Below are 18,867 nucleotides of genomic sequence, written 5' to 3' on the forward strand. Positions count from 1 at the left end.
CCTCTGCCCCCCACCCTCCCCGGCAGTGGGGCCTTGGGCAGCCAGGGCCCTGCGCTGCGCCTGTTTCCTCATCTGCGGCGGGAGGAGTACGACAGTGACCCCGCCCTTGTAGGGCTGCTGACAGACCCGAAAAGAACTGCTAGGCGCTCAGGAAAAATGCCCAGCAGAGAGAAAGGGGACTTAGGAGCTGGGGTGCTGAAGCATACGCAGGAGCTTTCCGTGTGCTCCCCGGGGCGCAGCAAGGCAAAGGCGTGGAATTGGTAAATGGTAACTAAGCACGATGAGGATGGTATGGAGTGGGGGGTGGTAAGAACAGTGGCCCGCGGAGCCCTCCCCGCCAGCCGGCCCCCCCACGCCCCCCTGTAGGGGCTGTCTGGGGAGCACTCACCACGAGGACCCAACCAGGTAGCTATCCTGAGCTTCCCGCCTTAAGGACAAGGAAAGGAGGCACAGAGAGGTTAGGTGACTTGTCTGGGGTGGCCCAGCGGGCAAGTGCTGAGCCGGCCTTGGACGGAGCCTTAGCCTCACTCGCGGGGGCTGCAGTTGCGGCTGGGTCGGGGAGGGGGGGCAGCTGGAGCAGGGCATGAGGGGCGTTGGGAGCACGGCCGGACCGCTCTGACCTGCCCCAGCCCCAGGCCCATTGCCCATGGCTGGCCTGGCGGGGAAGGCAGGGCGGCCGGACACGAAGGTGTCTGGGGAAGCCTGGAGGCCGGGCCTGCCTGCTGAGCCCAGGGGGGAGGGGGCGGCTGGGGGAGGGGAGGCGCCTGCAGATTGTGCTGACACAGGCAGAAAACTCGCTTCAAAATTTTATCAGCTCAGCGTGGAGGAGGTGGGGGCAGGGCCGGGCTCAGAGGATGGATGTGGTGGGAGAGGCCTGGCCCCGCATGGCAATGTGCCCTCCGCCCCCAAGGCCACCCCCGCCCCCCGCCGGGGACAGGCGGTCACCCAGGTGGCGTCCACCCCTCTGCATCCTGGGCCTCGGAGGGTGGGGGCGGGGGCAGGAGGGGTCAAGGTCAAGGAGTCAAGGTCGAGACTGGGAAACTGCCCTGCGTCTCCCTGGGGACCCAGAGCCCTGCAAGCTGGTCTGATCCTTCCTGGCCGGGGCAGCGCCATCGTTTCCACGCCTTCCAGAGGGGACAGGCACGGGGCAGTGATGCGTCCAAAGTCACACAGCCCACAAAGGGCAGTGGCCCCCACCTGTCCCCGCTACATGCCCCCGCCTCTCCCCCGGCCGCCTCCCATCTGTCTCTGGTGGTGCCACTTCCTCCCCAACCCCAGGCGCATGCTCCCATGGGGTTGTGCTCCTGAGGGGTCGCTGGGGCTGGTTTGCAGCCTGAGCTACCCAGGTGTGAACTACACTCCGCCCTGCCGGGGACCTGGGGCACACCTGACACTTGGGTTCCACGAGCACACTTGACTGTGTCCGCATGAAGACCTTCCCAGCTGACACCTGCCACATGGCAGGCCAGGGTTCACACTCCACATGCGTGATCCGGCCAATCCCCTGTGGCCTACTCCAGCTTCAGACTCAGGTGGCCGCCACTTGACAGATGGGGGAAACTGAGGCCCAGGCTGGCCACACAGCCAGGGGCAGCAGGGCGACAGATAACACCGCCCTCCCGGCCAGGCCCTGCCCTTGGCCACCAGCCCTGCTGACATCCGGCCTCCAAATCTTTGCCCAGGCTGCTGACCCTCTGGGACCCCCCTGCCCCCACAGTTGCCCTGCAGAGCTCACATCTGCCATAGCACTCCCTCCAGGAAGCGGCCAGGGATCCCCGTCCCCCAGACCCTGCTGGTCCCCAGGTGGGGCGTCTGACCAGGCAGCCAGCAAACACCCTCTAGGACGGCCAGAGCCAGGGACACAGGGGACCAGGGAGGGTGGAAACCTAGCCAAAGTCACACAGCACACAGCCTCCCCCTCAGCACAAACGTGGGACCTGTCAGGCCTCTGCTGAAGGTCTGAGAGTCAATCAACTAGCATCCACAGCGTGCAACGCGGGCACTCTGTCAGCTTTCCCTGCCTCTCGGTTGGTCACCATCCTGTCCTCACCACTGTCCCAACAAGGCCTTATGCTGCCCCTTAGACGTTCTGGGACAAGGTCTCATCTCCCGAGATCTCATGGGCCTGTCTCTCACCCTCCACGGCCCTGGACACGCCGCCTCCCACGGCACCTGCAGTCCCTCCATCCGCAGGCCTCCCCAGGGGACGTCCCCTCCCTCACGGGCCGCGCACACACCTGCCCCCCGCCCCTGGGCGCCCACAGCCGCCCCCTCACCTCGCTCGCGCACGAAGTAGGCCAGGTAGAGGTCGAGCTCCTTGACCGCCACGCCGATGTGATGCGGCTGCACGCAGAGCACCGGGTGGCCGCACTGCGCCGCCTTGACCAGGCGCTCGCCGTCGGTGCTCTCCAGCGGGATGCCCTTGAAGAGGATGACCATGACCAGGTCCAGCCGCCACACCTTGTCGGCCTGGCGCAGGCAGTCGATGCGGCGCATCTTGCCCTTCTGGTCGGGGTTGGAGAGCACGCAGCCCGGCGCCTTCTTGCCGGTGATGGCCAGCACGAAGTCCTCGCGGCACTCGGGCCGGATGTCTTTGCGCAGCTTGGCCAGCAGCCGGGATGCCCACTTCTGCTTCACCTCGGCCTTCTCGCCCAGCAGCTCGTCCTTCACCGCGCGCTCCTCGTCCTTCGACATCCGCTTCTCATGCTTCTTGAAGTATTTGCGCTTCCGCGCCTGCAGGTTGAACCAGGTGTAGGCGAAGGCGCGGACGTGAGGCAGCAGCGCCTCGATGAACGGGTGGAACTCATCCTGTGGGCACGAGAGGACAGAGGTCAGGAGGCGCCGGGGGACCGTGGGCCCCTGCCCCGCCCGGGAGACTGAGGCAGGGGGGCTCCAGGAAGACCCGCGGGGAGGGCCAGGCGCATGGGGGCCGCCGCTGACCTGGTACCTCCTGGGGAAAACTCAAGGCCGGAGGGGACCCAGCAGAAGTGCCTGAAGGACTGTCCTGAACCCCAACACACAGACAGAGCAAGCGGAAGGTCCCCAGAGGTCCTATGGGAGCTGACCCGCTGTATAGTCGGGGAAAACTGAGGTCGGGAGAATGGGGAGGTTACGGACCTACTGTCTGTCCACCAGGATGGGGGTCTGCAAACCCCAGTCTGCAAGCGCCCTAAAGAACGAGACAGCGAGCATCCTAGTCCCTTGCAGCTACCCAACTGTGCACGGTGGCCCCCGGTTAGCCCTAGACGTGACGCACAAGCCATGGGCATGGCTGAGTGCCGATAAAACTTTATTTACAAAAACAGGTGGTGGCGGGCGCTGGGCCCCAGGCCTGTTGTCTGCAAACTCCTGAACTGCAGTCTGAGCTCCAATGTCCAGAGCAGGGCCAAGCATACAGCAGGTGCTCGACGACTGCAGCAGAAACCAGGCTCAGATAGTGTCATCATCAGCAAAGAAAGCTGACACTGGATTCGGGGGCGGGGGGGGGGGGTCCTCAGGGCTGCCTCTACTGGCCCCTTAAATTAAAAAACAAAACAAAACAAAACAATGAGGTCTAGGGGTCATTCGTAGAGACAGACCAGCAGAGGTCCATGGGGCGATACTAGGGCAGCCGGGGCGGGGGCGGGGGAGGGCTCCTGCATGGACCCACCGTAGGGGCTGAGAGATCGAGAGAAGGGGAGCTGGGCCACGGAGGTTCAGAGCTGGAGAGAGGGGCCCCCGGGCGCCCGTTCACCCCATGACCCTGCCCCCCACAGACCCATTCAGATGGAGAAACCAAGGCCTGACCAGACCTGTGACTTCAACACCCCCCACACGTCTTGCCTAACCGGCGTTGCTGGGAGACACTAACACCTGTTTTACGGATGAAGAAACCGAGGCCCCAAGAGGCGCCCTACTCATGGGGGGCATGGACCGTTCCCCATGAAAACAACAGCAGCGCTGGCTGGGTCGTGGGAGGTCCCTGACCCCTTCTGTCCGGTGGGATGGTGGTCCCACCCTCTCTAGGTTTCATCAAGGGAAACTGAGTCTGCAGAACCCCTGGGGCCTGGCTTCTCAGCGTCCAGGAGAAAGGAAGGCAGAGAGGAGAAACCCTGAGGCTCCCGGACTCTGCCTGTGGCCTGGGCCGTGGGCTTCCAGGGACGTGAGCCCCTCCACAGGCCGCAGCTACCCATCAAGTGATGGGACCTGAGGCCCGGAGAGGAGCGGACACCCGCCCTGGCTCCCCCAGGGTCTCAGGGCCTCGTGAGGACCCCAGCCCAGGCCCCCAAGCCCTGTGCGGAGGCCGCCACCGCTTTCCCAGAACGGCCTGGGGTCCCGGGGAGGCGGCTGCTCGGGCTCTCCGTTTGCCTTCGGGTTGGACGTGGCCTGGCTCGGGCCCACCACCAGGCCAGGACTGTCCCCGGAGCCCCCAGCATGTGCCCTCCCTGCTCTGTGCACCCCTGGCCGGGCCGTGGGGCGCTGGGGGGGGGGAGGGAGATGACCTCAGATTTCACCTATTACTGAGGCTCTGAAAATAGCCTCCCGCCCTCGCCCGGGTGGGGCGGATGGGGCTCGGCTCATGCCAGCCCGCTCCCCACTCCGATGTCCCCCAAAGCGTGAGTCACCAGAACAGCTGCGGCAGGGGCTGGACCTCAGGGCTCTCTTCCTCGGCCCACTCCCCACCCCCACCCCGGCTGACCTGCTGAGGCAGGGGGAGGGGCGGGGGGGTGCATCCCGGTCCCGCTCCCTGTCCCTCGTGCTCATGGTCGTGGTCATGGTCGTTGGCGGGGCTTCTGCGCCTGAGGCCCACCTGACGGCCCCAGAGTCGGGGAGTGACTCACCCAGGGTCACACCGCCGCTCAGCAGAGCTGGGACCAGAGCCCAGGCTTCCCGGCCGGAGGACCAGGGGTAGGGAATCGATAGAGGCCCAGGTCGCTGCCCCCAGCAGAGGGGAGGCCAGGGTGGCAAGAGGCCAAGCAGTGGTGTTGACATAGAGCCGTGGCTGCCACCCAAACCGGCGCTTACTGGGGTAGCGATAAGAGGGAGCTGGGAAGGGGCAGCTGGAATGCGGGCCGGTGGGGCAGGCTGACGGATCCCCGCGCGCCTCCCCTTTCTGGGGGCCCTACACACCCCCGGGGGGCCCACTCTCCAGAGAGGTGCCAGGGAGGCGGACAGGGGCGGGAGCCCACGTCACCAGTGACCCCAGCTGGTCCGGGAGGAAGGAAGACAAACAGTCTGTAACTGGGTCACGGACCTGCTGCCCTATCCTCCCTCGTCCTCCCCGGGGGGTCAGGTCAGGTGAGAGGCAGGCCTGTTACTCTTTGTCCCACGGGACCTGCAACATCCGAGGCATCTTTCCCAGGCACATCCCCCCCTCCCCCCGGGCTTGACAGGCAAAGGAGGCAGTCCAGGCGGGCCAGAGGTGGAGATTCCTCCCGAACTCCTACACATCCCTCAAAGCCCTGTCCCCACGTTCCTTCTCCTTCGGGCAGCCTTCCGTGCTCTCCTTAGGGATTCCCGCAGACCTCGCCTGGACCACACAGGCCGGGCTTCTGAGTCCAGCTCTACTGCTACTCCCCAACCCCCAACCCCGAGACTGAGACCGGGGGCCGAAGCACGCGTTTGCCAAGCAGACTCTACAAGGGGATGAGGCTGGGCGGCAAAGGGCCTCCATTTTCACCTTCCATCTGGCCCCAGAACAAACCGAGGCTCTGCTTTGGGCCTCGGTTTCTCATCCTGTACACCCGGCGGGATGGGATCCTGCAGCTGTCGGGTGTGTCCCGGGGCGGGGGGGTGGGGTTGTCTGTTCCTGGTAACCAGGGAGGCAATGTCGGGGGCAGGCCGAGCAAGGCCAGGCCTTTCCCAGAAACTCCGCTCGGCCCGCTGGGATTTCCTGGCCCAGGAGGTCAGCAGCTGGGAGGTGGACACCTGGGTCCAAGCCCTGGCTGGTGGCTGGCTGGGGCCACGACGCTCCCGTCCACCAACCACAAGATTTCCAGGAAGGAGTCTCTCTCCCTCAGTCACTTAGCGGCTCGCCAAGCGTTACCGGGCACTGCCTGAACCACCTAAATGCCGATCCCGAACTCTTACGCATCCTGCAAAGCCCTGGTTCCGACGTCTTTTCCTCTACGTTAAGGCCAGCATTAAGGGGCGAAGGGCAGAGCTCCTGGTCAAAACCGGGTCCACCTGGCACCAGAGGGGGTGTTCCCAACCTCGGATCATCCCTCCCCTCACACTCAGAGCAGCACAGCGTACGCATGACCCCAGGTCATCAGGGCGAGATCCGTGTGATCGTTCGACAAACATATATGGAGTGCCTGCTGTATGCCAGCCCCGTGCATGGTGCTACGGATCCAGCAGTGACCTGGGCTCAGTCCCCGCGTGGATCCTGACCTGGGGCAGGGATGGATGTTAAACAAGCCGGCACGATGTGTAATAAAATGTCAGTCTGAACAAAGTGCCCTGAAAAAATTTCAAGGTGTTTGGGGAGGGCCAGGGGAATGCCCAGGGGGTTGTTTCTTAGCTGACAGTGGTCCCGGTGGCGGCGGAGGTGGGGTGGGGTCTTTCGTGGGAGAGGACATTTGAAAAAAAGATCTAAAAAAATGCCAGGCCAGGGTAGGAGCTTTCCAGAGAGTGAGGACAGCATGTGCCAAGGCCCAGAGGCAGCACCGCAACTCAGGTTTGTGAGAAGAGTGAAGAGGTCCGTGTGGCTGAAATGGAGCGAACGAGGAGGGGGGTGGCGGAGGGCAGGGAGGTGCCGGGGTCTGCCTGTGCGGGGTCTTGGGGGCCTCTGGGAGGAATCTGGGCACGCGGAGTAGTGGGGGTGGAGACTTCCTGCCCCAGTGACCGGGGAGGCTGAACCCTGGATCTCCTGCCTTCCCTCTCTGTGCCTTCTGTGCCAGGGACACGGCGGGGGCTGAGCCAGGTGGCCAGGCGCGGAGGGAGGCCGGGAGTGGGGCCACCCGGCCATGGGCTGCGCGTGTCTCGAGCGATCAACCCCACAACACAGGGCCGACCTCGTACCCGCTTTCCGCAGGGAGAGACCGAGGCACTGGGCAGGGAAGCCACCCAGCCAGAAGGAGCCCCGCTAGGATCCACCCCGCGTCCCCGTGACCGCGGGCCTCCTGACACCTCAGCCCCACTGCTGGGACTCCCCAGAGAGGCCCACCCTGCACCCCGTAGGCTCTGTCTGCCTTCCCAGGGCCTCCTTGCCCTGCCCAGCGCCTGGACCGCGGCCCCTCCAGGACATGGATGTATCATCCCGGTCCCCGGCTGGGCCCCCAGCACCCGGATCCCCCAGGAGCAATCCCTACGTCACCCAGTCCAAACTCCCCACACGCCAGCGGATGCCGGCACCCCCGTGGGGTTGGCCAGACTCAGCAGGACCCCAGAGAAGGCCGCGGGGGAGGAATGACCCTGGACAGAACCCTCCGGGGTCCCAGCTGCCCCTGTCACCCAGCCCAAGGCCTGGCTCCCGCTGAGCCAACTGTGACAGGGTGGAGGGAGGGCGCGTCCAAAGCACCCCCGAGAAGTATAGCAACAGCCCGAATCACAGCCACCTTTATTTGGCACCCACTGTATACCAGGCACTGTGTTGGGGGTGAAGCCTCTGAGGACGGCAGGACTGTCTCCCCCAGGGTCTCATGCGGGCGGGAAATGAGGCTCACAGAGTGGCCGCTCTCGGCCGGGCCGTCCATCCCTTCACGTGGCAGGTACCCGTGAGCGCCTACTGCATGCCAGGCCCTGCGCTGAGCACTTCACAGGGGTCCCGCCTCCCGAATCCGCAGCTCGAGATGACCGCTGACCATCACAGTGGGGACAAGGGGACACGGATGGGCCATGTGGCCCCGAAGCTGAGAACTCCCTCCCGAGCACGGTCTGCATGGGCTCTGGGGGCCCCAGGCCTGCGTCCCGGTGACCCTCGTCAGAGCACCTGTGGGGCCAGCCAGGCCGGGCTGCGTCTTCGACGGTGCCGTCAGCGAGCAGCCTGTCTGCGTGCACGCCCCTGGGCGAGTGGGCAGCACACGTGTGTGCAGGGGGGTGTGAACAGTGCATCCACGCGTGAGGGCGACAGGAGGACCCGGAGGTGCTGAGTGGTTCCCATCCCTGTGATGTGAGGACGGAGGGAGGAGGGCTCAGGCTGACAGAAAGAGACAGAGACAGAGGTGGGGGGAGAGGCAGAGATGGGGGGAGAGAGAGAGACAGAAGTGCGGGGAGAGAGAGATGGGGGAGACACAGAGGTGGAGAAGGGGGAGAGACAGAGGTGGGGGAGAGAGAAGTGGGGGCAGAGAGAGACAGAGATAGAGGTGTGGGGAGAGAGAGATGCGGGGAGACACAGAGATGGGGAGGGGGAGAGACAGATGGGGGGAGAAAGAGACAGAGGTGTGGGGAGAGAGAGATGGAGGAGACACAGAGATGGGGGGAGGAGAGACAGAGGTGGGGGAGAGAGATGGGGGAGACACAGAGGTGGGGAAAGGGGAGAGACAGGTGGGGGAGAGAGAGACAGAGATAGAGCTGCGGGGAGAGAGATGGGGGGACACAGAGATGGGGAGAGAAGAGACAGAGGTGAGGGGAGAGAGAGATGGGGTAGACACAGAGGTGGGGAGGGGGAGAGACAGAGATGGGGAGAAAGAGACAGAGACAGAGGTTGGGGGAGAGAGAGATGGGGGAGACACAGAGATGGGGAGGAGGGGAGACAGGTGGGGGGAGAGAGATGGGGGAGACACAGAGGTGGGGGAGGGGGAGAGACAGAGGTGGGGGAGAGAGATGGGGCAGGGGTGAGAGAGAGACAGAGGTGGGGGGAGAGAGACAGGGACAGAGGTGCAAGGAGAGAGAGATGGAGAGGGGGAGAGAGACAGAGACAGAGGTGGGGGAGAGACAGAGATGGGGGAGAGAGACAGAGGTGGGGGGAGAGAGGTGGCGAAAGAGAGAGACAGAGAGGTGGGGGGAGAAAGAGACAGAGACAGAGGTGGGGGGAGACAGATGGGGAGGGGGAGAGAGAGGTGGGGGGAGAGAGACAGAGATAGAGGGAGAGAGAGAAGGAGAGAAGGAGGAGGAGGAGGAGAGAGAGAGGGAGAGAGAGGGAGAGAGAGGGAGAGAGAGGGAGAGAGAGGGAGAGAGGGAACGCTGACTCGGCCAGAATCCCAGCTTCGTGATTTACAAGGCGCCTGGCCCTGGCGCGCTCGCTGAGGCACCTCCGCGCCGCAGAGAAGGGAGGAGGGAGAGACAGACGCAGAGACAGCGACAGGGAGGTTGTGCTTTTTGCAGGAGCCGAGCAGAGGCCAGCAGACCCTGCGGGTGGCGGGGTGGGGTGGGGGGATCACCCGGGGAGCGCCCACCTGCCAGGCCCGGCTAGACGGCCAAGCGGGAGTGTCCCCGACGCGCCCCGCAGGCCGTGCTGTGCCGCCCCGGCAGGCCCTGGCCCTCTCTGGGCTCGGCGTCGCCCAGTCCTCATGCTGGGGCACCCCGACCGCCCCACAGCCCAGGCCAGGCCTAGAGCTCACTGCCTCCCCCGCCCCCCCAGGCGCCTCAGCGGCGGGGCGCCCTCTGGCCTCGGCCTCCCCCCTGGGGAATCGGCAGTGCCGGGGCGCCAGGCCCAGGGGAGCCGGGGCAGAAATGAAGGGAGGAATGAATGAATGAGGGAGGGGCCCTGGCGGCCGCGGCGGCCGGCCTCGGCCCCGGGGAATCCTGGGCACTGCAGCCAAGAGGGATTTGGCCCCAAACCCGGAATAACTAACGTGGCGGTGCCGGGCGGAGGGAGGCAGGGAGGGAGGCCCGGAGCAGGGCCAGCGCGGGGAGGCCGGCCTTCCCGCCGCCAGGATTTATGGAAGTAACGGCTGCTCCACACAGTTCCTCTTAAGAGTAAAAGTGAAAAAGCGCTTGAGTCACCACTGAAACAGGGACGGGGCTCCCAGAATCCTCCAGGGCCGCGGCCGCCGCCGCCCCCCCTTGGCGGGCAGGCCCGGGGGGCACCGGGCGCGGGCACCGGGGCGCTGCCTCCCCCCTCGGCTCCGGCTCCGACAAGGATCCGGGTCGGATCAGCTAAAAGCGAGCTATTTTAGGATGGGCTCAGGTTGTAAAATGAGTTGGGAAAAGGGGGGAGACGGAGGCCCAGAGACGGGGAGACACACTGGAGAGACGACGGACTGGGGGGCCGGGGGAGAGACACACGGAACCGGATGGAGACACAGACAGAGACGCAGGCAGAGACGGGGAGAGACGGAGAGACAGGGAGATGGAGCTGGGGGCGGTCACAGAGAAGGGGGGTGGTGGCGTGCTTAGGGACCTGAGCCGGGCAGCCAGGAGCAGAGGTCCTGCATGAGGGGGATCAGTCGGGGTGCTCCGGGGACCCCCGCCAGAGGCCCCAGGCCAGGCTGGCTCTCCCAGGAGCTCTGGAGTTGCCCTCAGGCTGCCTGACAGAGGGTCCCAGGACTCCCATCCTGGTGGGGACGCAGGAGATAGGGGAGGGAGGGGACCCCCCTGCACGTGGGCCACTCTCTCCGCACCCTGGCCTGGTGGCGAGGGGGGCTCCCTGTCTCTGTCTCCCTGTCCCCAGCCCGGGACAGGCTCAGGGAGGCGTCAGGGCCACGTCCAGCAGGGGCACAGCCCCGCCAGGCCCCGTGAGCACACACGCTCACCCCAGGGCTCCGCTCCTCACCGCCACCGACTCTCGCGGCAACGTGGATGAAGGCCTGTCTCCCGAGGAGTCCTGATGGGGGAATTCCAGGGCTCGGTGACAAAAGGCGGCCTTCCAACCTCCTCCCCTGGAATAGCCTCCCTGGCTCAGCCCCCCTGTGTGGCTGGCGGGAGCTGGCAAGCGCACGGAGGGCGGAGGGGGCGGGGGCACCCACAGCCACCCAGGCCACCCCGCGAGCGCAGAGGCTGGGAGGCCCAAGGTCACACGGCAACCCAGACGAGAACCCCAGTAGCTCCCAGTTGCTCCCAGGAGCTGCAGGACAGTGGGGAGGCAGAGGAGGGGCAGCACTGACAGCTTCCGGGGGAGACCCCCCTCCAAAGTTGTTCAGAAGGGGAAACTGAGGCCTGCACTGGGGCAGGGACTGGCCCAAGGTCACTCAGGGGATTATGGGTAAGACAAGCTCTGAGACCCCCCCCGGGGGGGGGGGCACCCGTCCACCCATTTGCTGGGGGGAACCAGGAACTCCCTACTCCCTACCCCAGCAGGAAAGAGTCCACCACCAATGACTGGGGACCCCAAGATCCTGGATTAGGGACCCTCCCCACAGAGGCTGGCGGTCCCTGAGGCCTGAGCCAGGCATCCACGTGCTCCCCACAAGGGAGGGAGGAGGGACACGGGACACGCAGTCCCCCCCCCCCCACTCAGAGGACTCCCAGAGTCCTGCACTTTGCAGGCTGGAGGCCACCCCGGCCCTGTCTCCAGAACCTGCCTTAGTCCTCAGGAGAAACTGAGGCCGGAACCCCCCTGGCCTAAAGAGACACGAGGGTGTGGGGGGAGCTGGAAGTAGACCTGGGGGTGTCCCAGAGAGAACTAGAGGAGGCCGGGCCGGCCGGCCGCCCCCTCCCCACGCACCCCCGGGCCCGTTGCACAAGGGCTCAGCCCGGGGCGGTCTGGGAGCGCGGCCAGGGGTGAGAGGCTACGGGAGGGGGCAGGGGCAGGGCAGGTGCCGGGCTGGCGAGGCGTCCGCAGCGCCGCAGTGCCCGGCCAGACCCCGGAACGCCCGGCCTCCCGGCTCCTCCCGGCGGCGGCGGCGCAACAATCCAGGATCGATGCGGTGAAAATATCAGCTCGGTGTCGGGGGGCGGGGGGGGGGGGGGGGGGGCGGAGGCCGAGCCGCGGTGTCAGCGCCCCCTCCCCCCTCCCCCCGCCCTGGCGCCTCCAACTCCGCGCGCCCCCTCCCCCTCCCCCTCCCCGCACACGTGGGCCAGCGCGGGGGGACGGCGTCCCGGGGCGGGTGGGGGGGCGCTGTCTGGGGAGCTCGTCGGAGGGATCCTGTCCTCGGCAGTGCCCGGGGGGGGGGGGGGGCGGCCAGGACCCCTCGATTGCGCCCGGAGGCAGGCCGGGGTGGGGGGGTCCCCGCAGAGGCCCGCCCTCGCCGCTGGGGGGGGCGCTCCCCGGACCTTCCCGGGTGGGGGCGAGCGCCCGGCCCGCACCCCGAGCCCCGCGCCCGCGCAGGGGAGCGGCCGGGGCGCCGGGGGCGGGGCGGGGGTCCCGGGGACGGCTCTCGCGGGGGGGGGTCCCCGGGCCGGCCCATCCCCCACCGGCCCCCGGCCCTCGGCGGGGGCACCCTGCGGGGCGGCGGGAGGGACGCGCGCCCTTCCCGTCCCGCCTCCTCGGGCTTCCCGGCTCGGGGCCCTGGCGCGGGGGGCGCGGGGGGCGCGGGGGGCGCGGGGCGTACCTGGGTCAGGCAGAGCGGGGACGAATACATCCCGGGCGCGGCGGGAGGCGCAGGGCCGGCCGGAGCGGGCGCGCTGAACTTACTGAGTCATTTTTCCAAACCCCCCCCCGCGGCCGCGGCCGGCGCGCTCCTCGCCGCCTCCTCCCTGGATCTCCCTCCTCCCTCCCTCCCGCGCTCGCTCGCTCTCCCTCTCTTCCTTTCCTGTCCCCCCTCCCTCTCTCCTCCTCCTCCGTCTCTGTCTCTCCGTGTCTCTGTCTCTCCTCCCTCCGGCAGCCTCCCCCTCCCTCCCCCCAATTCCCCTCCCCTCCCACCCGAACCTCCCACTTCTCAACATCCAACTTTCAAAGAAACGAGGGAAAAAAGAGCGCGAGCGAGCGGGGAAGCAAAGCCGCTCCCCCCCCACGCCCCGTGAACCCCTATCATCGCTATTATTACGAATTACGAGCCGCCTGGTCCCGGGCACCGACGGGGACCGACTGGCCGCGCGACCCGGGTCACCGCGGGTCCCCCAGGACCGCCCACCCGAGTCAAGTGGGGAGGGGGTGCTGGGCTGGTGCTGGACACTTTGGGGCCGGAGGTGGATTTTTAAGACCCCCCCCTTACCCTCCCCGCGCTGGCCGGGAAGTTGGAGAAAAGAGCCAAGTTGGGGGGGGGGGGGGAGGGAAAGAATGAAGAAGTGACGTGTGCAGAGGCCCGGCGCCAGCGCGCGTCTTTCCCCTTAAAGATGTACAACCCGGGGTGCAGGGCAGGAGAGGGGGCTCCGGGGGCATCGTCTCCCGCCGCTCCCCCAGAGCCACACATGGGCTGCGGTTCCCTGGGCGCAGGGGTTGGCTCCAAGTGCACTCCTCCACCAGCCCACCAGCCCCAAAGGTCCCAGCTGACCCCAGAGCCGCCAGCCAGCACTCTGCTCTCGCCTCTTCAGTTAGCACCCGAGGGGACCTGGGTGTGCAGGGAGGGGGGTTGCTGTGGCATCCCCCACGAGTCTCCCCAACATGCCAGGAGGATGTGTCCAGAACCTCAGGCTGGCCAGGTGAACCCTTGCAGCCTCTTCCCTGGGCGTCCAGTAATTCCTACTGACCCCAGCAGTGTGCCCATTTCACGGATCTGGAAACTGAGGCACAGCGAGTGGCTTGGAGCCAGGCCACCTGGCCCCAGAACCCACATTCCTAAAGCTCCACTGTTCTCCCTCTAGAGAAAGGGGCATAGACCTGACATCCCCCCTCATCTGAGCCCCCAGGGTGCCTGAGGACCATGACCTCAACCCTTCCCCATTCACTCCCGGAATCCTCCCATTCCCAGCCTCCACCGCGGAAGCTCCCACTCCCACCCCACAGACCAGGGCGATGTGTCGCTCTGCCCCTTGGTGTCGTCCCCTGTCAAGTGCACTGACGGTGCCCACCCATGGGATCCATGGGCATGAGGATAATGGCACTTAGCAGAGCCTTGACCTTCTGTCAAATGTGCACCGAGGCATTCTTAGAAAGCTTGGTGATTTTGATTTGTTCTCTCCCAGTATCCTGACGCCAAATGATACCCTCTTGCCAACTTGGGGCAGCTGCCCCATGCCCAGGGTAAAGGAAGGTGCCAGGAACCCTGTTATTCTCCCGCATTACAGGGAGGAAACAGGCCCAGAGAAAGGGAGCCGCTCGCCCAGGGCCCCAGGGATGGACCAGGCGGGAGCAGGGTTCCCACAGAACACACGTTCAGGGCCACGGGGACCTCCCCACTGCATGTGGGTGTCCGTTATTCAAACAAATAGTGCTTAGCACATCAGGAGCACTTCATGGGAATGTCTGAAAATCCCTGTCGGGCAGGGAGTGTGGGGAGGGGTGCATTTCAAAACCCCAGGATGAACGGGGAAGGCAGGTGTCTAGGAATCCAAATGCCAACATAACGTCAGGCAGTATTTTATTATTTTAAAAGTGCAAGGAGCACAGAGAGTACAAGATCCCGAATTCACAGACATTTAAAAGTTGCCCTTGGCTTCAGAGGGTTCTCCCGGCTTTGGCCCTCTGAGCCCAGCCTGCCCCCCAACCCCCAGGCTTCTGTTGGCAAAGTGAGGTTTGGAGAGTACAGACTAACCCCCTGGGAGCGTCAGTCTCCACATCTGTAAAATGGCAAAGGTGCTAGGACCCGCCTGGAGGAGGCCTGGGGAGTTGGGAGTCCTGGGGTTACCTGTGTGGACACCCTGGACACCACGAGTGGGACAGTGCGGACGTATGTGCTCTAGTCCGGGCAGGAGGGGCCCTGCGAGCACACAGCGGGCCAGCGCTAGTGCAGGGCTGCGGCCAGGTCTGTGCCTCCTCCAGCAGCAGCTAAACTCCAGGGTGCCTCAGCTTCCCCTCAGCTTCCCCTCCGTGAGAAAGGGCAAAGGTAGTTCCAACCCCTTGGGATGTCGTGGGTGAACCAGTGACTGGACTGACGTTAGGACACTGCCTTGCACCTGGCAGTGTCTTACCAAAGCAATTGGTGGATCCGGACCTGTTTGTGCCAGGGCCCAGGAGGCGAGGGTGGGGGCACGATTTAGCCTCTGGCACCCTGGATGGAGCACCATATAGCTCGTTGGTTTAAAAAGATTAAATAAAACACGCTCGCTCCTTTATAGCTCATTCTGTCTTCTCTCTAACTGTCCCTGGGACAGACGCACAAGTGTGTTGACTACCACTCTCTAACACCAACGGCAACAATTTGGGAACAAGCCACCGAGTCCATGGGGGGAGGGCAGTTCGGGGAGACTACTATGCAGCTCCATAAAAGCACAAGCAAGCTGTAGGCAGGGCTTCTCCCTGCAGGGTGCTCTGGATCATTCTCTGCCGGGAGGGGGGCGGGGACTGGGGGCATCCTGGACACTGTGGGGGAGGGGTGCTGAGCAGCATCCCTGGCTCCTTCCCACTGGATGCCAGGCGCACCCCCCAATCCAGACAGATGTCCCCAGACATTACCCAGTGTCTCCTGGGTCAGAACAGTCCCTGGGTGACACCCCCCACCCCACCCCACCCCGCCCACTGGAAATGCTGCAAGGAGACTCAAGCTCTCATCTGGGATTCTTTTGTTAAAAAAAAAAAAAGCAAGCATATTTGTAAGAATATGTACCTGTTATGTGTGCAATGGTTCAGACAAAGCTGATGGAAAGAGAGCTGCCCCGGAGTGGGGTCCCACTCGGGGAAGGGTGGTGAGGAAGGCTGCTTTTCACTTTGGGGACTTTTATATCTTCCTTAGATGCTCCTGGATGGTTTGTGTCATTAACAACCAACTTTTTAAAAAAAGTGAGTGCCATTCACAGGGCAGCTGAGGCAGGGACCACAGGTGTCCACACAGTAAGTCCACAGCCACCACACCCGGAGAACAGAGGACACAGCACCGTCCAGGCCCTGGGAATGTGACAGTGTCACCCCTCCTCTGCCCTTGTGTTCCCATTTTACAGAGGAGAAACTGAGGTTCTAGAAGGCGATGTTAAGGTCTTTGGTCTCCACAAGTAAAGGTAGGATGGGGCACAAGGCTGGTACAGATACACGCAGACACACACACCATGCCCCACGGACACTCACGTCACAAAAATGCAGACACACAGTCCTCATATGACACATACAGTCACACACACGTGACACAAACACAGAGACTCCCATGAACTCAGACTTCCCCACACCTGGCCTCAAACATCTCCTCAGAGGGGCACCCAGGGACACCCGGACTCCCACAGACTCACACACACACACACACCTTCAGCAGACTTGGGGAGACACACAGATCCACTCCAGTACACACACAACCGTGAACATAACACATATACGCTCCTTCACCATCACACCCTCACACCCAAACACAACCATGCACACGCCCACAAGCAGCAGCCCTCCCAGGATCCCTACACAGGTGCCTGCACGTGCGCACCACATCCCTGCTCCTCCCCCACCCGTGCCCCCCAGAGCCGGGCCCAGGCTCAATGCTCTCCCCAGTGGGCTGCACAGGGGTGGTGGGTGGTGGCGGCAGGGCCTGTCTCCCCACCCCAAATGCAGGTGCCTGTTTGCGGCTGGGAGTGTCAGTGTGGGTCTGTGTGCGGTGGTGCGGGCGTGCAGTGCTGTACACCTGTGTCCTGGGTGTGTGCTTGTCAATGCTCCTGCACAGATGTGTCCCACTGCACCAGGCGCCCGGCGGGAGAGGCTCGTGCTGGGAAGGGCAGGCGGACCAGGTGTCCCACTGGGCGGGAGGGTGGCTGGACTGTTGTGTCTCCGCAGTGGCGGGGAGCGCAGGGGAGGGGGCACACTGGCAGAGAGAGGGGGGCAGTTTACCAGACCTCCCGACCTTGAGGGTGGGGCGCCTACACATCCCGGTGTCGGTGTAGGACCCCTCTTTCCCTTTCCCCAACAGCCCCCTAAAATGGGTTGCAGGTTTAAAGGAAAAAAAGCTGCTCCTCCGGCCTGGCCTTGGCGCTTTTATATTTAGAAAATTATATCAAGCGCCCCGGTGTGGGGGTGGGGGTGCGGCGGGGATTCCCCCGCAGGGGAGCAAACAACACTCTGTGCCCGCCCCTCTGGCCTGGGAGGGGGCAAGCGCAGGGAGGCAGGCCTGGGGGTGGCTCCCCGCTTCGGGGGTGAGGGGGTTTCCTCGGCCACCCTCCCGGGCCCCACCTGGCCCCCGCGCCTCTGTAGCCAGCCGTCCCTCGGGACCTCCTCCGCCGCGGAGTGGGGGGACACCCGCCGCCCCGCCTCCCTCTGGGGCAGGTCCCCGCGCACGCGCAGCCCCGGGCGGGAGCAGGCGCCGCCGCCGAGCGATCGTGTCCCGGCGCCACCTCGCGCCCGAGCCTCAAGCCGGGACCACCTGGGGCCCCGCGGATGGGGCACCCCGAGTGGAGGGGGTGGTGTGGGGTGCGATGAGGGGTCAGAGTTTGGACGCGGTAGAGGAAGCACCCGTCCCTCACTCAGGAGCCCCGGGTGCAGGAGGAAAGGAACTGGGGGGGCCCAGGGAGCGTGCAGACCCATCCCCAGGAAGAGTCCCTGGGCGCGAGAGACACGCACACGGCGACACCCGGCCGTCCCCTGGGACGCGGCCGCTCCACACAGCCCCCCGGCGGCCGCACATCCCCATGCGGACCCCCGCGGGTCACCCCGGGACACCGCGGCCCTCCTCGCAGCTTCACAACATCTTCCCAGCGGGACGCGCGGCCACCGGCGCTCCCGCCGTCCCCGAGCCGCACAATGCTCGGACACACGCGCAACACAACACACTCGGCCACGTGGGTGCGCGGACACACGCAGGCACATAAAGGAGGGCTCGACGCCTCGAGACCCGAGACCCGCGGCCCGCGACGGGGCCCCCGGCCGTGCAGAGCCGCCGACGCGCCCGGGCTTCCCGCGCGGACCCGCCGGGGCACAGGCGCCCCCCACGCGCCCCCCGAGCGCCGGATGCCGCCGACGCCCGCGGGCCGGGCCGGAGCCCTCGGGCGCAGCCGCCGACGCCAAGCGGGCCCGGGGCGCGCGGGGCCGAGACCCGGGGACCCCTCCCGGCGGCGGCCGGCGCGCGCGGCGGAGGGCCGGGGTCGGCCCGGGGGCGGCCCGGGGGCGGGGCTGCGGCCTGGCGCGGGCGGGGTGCGGCCCCCGAGCGCAGCCGCCCGCCCCGCTCCAAGTTCAAGGCGCCCGGCGGCGGCCGCTGCGCGCTCTCCGCCCCTCTCCGCAGCGGCCATTTTCCGCTAGCTGGCGCGCGGCGCTCGTCCGGGCCGGGGCACCCCGCGGGGCCCGCCGCCCCCCGCCCCCGCCCCCCGCGCGCCCCGCCGGGCGCCCCCTCCTCGGCCCCGCGCCCCCGCGGGCTGCGCGCTCGGGGGTCGTGCGCTCCGGGCCGCGCCCTCCCGCGCCGGCCGGGCCCGGGAGGAGGCGGGAGGCGGGAGCCGGGAGCCGGGTCCGGGGGGGGGGGGCCTCTCCGGGGAGCCCCGCCCTCCCCGCCAACTCCGCGGCCCCCCACTCGGGGTCCCCCGCTGAGCCCCGCGCGCCGGCTCCGCCTCCAGCCGCGCGCGGGGGGGGGCGGGGGGATCGGCGGGCGGGGGTCCCGCGGCCGCGGGCGGCGCGGGGGGGTCCCCGCCTGGAGCCCCTCCCCTGGGCGGCCCCCGCCCCCCGCCCCCCCAGACCTCGCAACTTTCGCCGGGAGCCCACGCACCACCCCAAAAACTCCCCGGGCGAAAACGAAAGTGGGGGCGGCGACGTACCATGGCGCTGCTGCGAGGAGGCGAGGCCGGCGCCGGAGCGAGCGCGCTCGGTCCCCGGCGAGGGGGGGCGGGAGGCGGCGGGAGGAGGCGGCGAGGGAGGGCGCGCGGGGGAGGGAGCGAGCGCGCGAGGGAGGGGGCGCGCCGCGCCCGCCCCCCCGGCCCGCAGGACCCTCCCCTCGGCCCGCCCTCCCCCCGGCCCCGCGCGCCGCCCGCGCCTCAGGCCGCTCCGCGCCCCGGCCCCGGCTGCGGCGGCCCCGGCTGCGGCTCCATCCCCGGCGCGGCCCGCGCGAGGGGAGGCCGAGCGAGCGGCGGCCGCGG

General features: G+C 66.6%; 1 protein-coding gene across 4 annotated transcripts in view; it reads right to left on the minus strand.

Annotated features, from left to right (window-relative positions):
* Nucleotides 1-18,650, minus strand: part of NFIC (nuclear factor I C) — a 62,294-nt gene extending 43,644 nt beyond the window's left edge. Inside the window, exons 1-2 of one of the 4 annotated variants that reach the window (XM_038567826.1) lie at nt 18,550-18,650; nt 2,277-2,808 (exon numbers count right to left, since the gene is read on the minus strand). In XM_038567826.1, the coding sequence (XP_038423754.1) occupies nt 2,277-2,808; nt 18,550-18,552 (535 nt within the window). In that variant the 5' untranslated portion in view covers nt 18,553-18,650. Of the gene's footprint in view, nt 1-2,276; nt 2,809-12,353; nt 12,532-18,549 lie in introns of those variants that run through there. The other 3 variants (XM_038567825.1, XM_038567828.1, XM_038567827.1) reach the window with 3 other exon arrangements.
* Nucleotides 18,651-18,867: the final 217 nt, after the last annotated feature.

Source organism: Canis lupus, chromosome 20 (genome assembly GCF_011100685.1).
Source record: "Canis lupus familiaris isolate Mischka breed German Shepherd chromosome 20, alternate assembly UU_Cfam_GSD_1.0, whole genome shotgun sequence".
Taxonomy (NCBI): domain Eukaryota; kingdom Metazoa; phylum Chordata; class Mammalia; order Carnivora; family Canidae; genus Canis; species Canis lupus.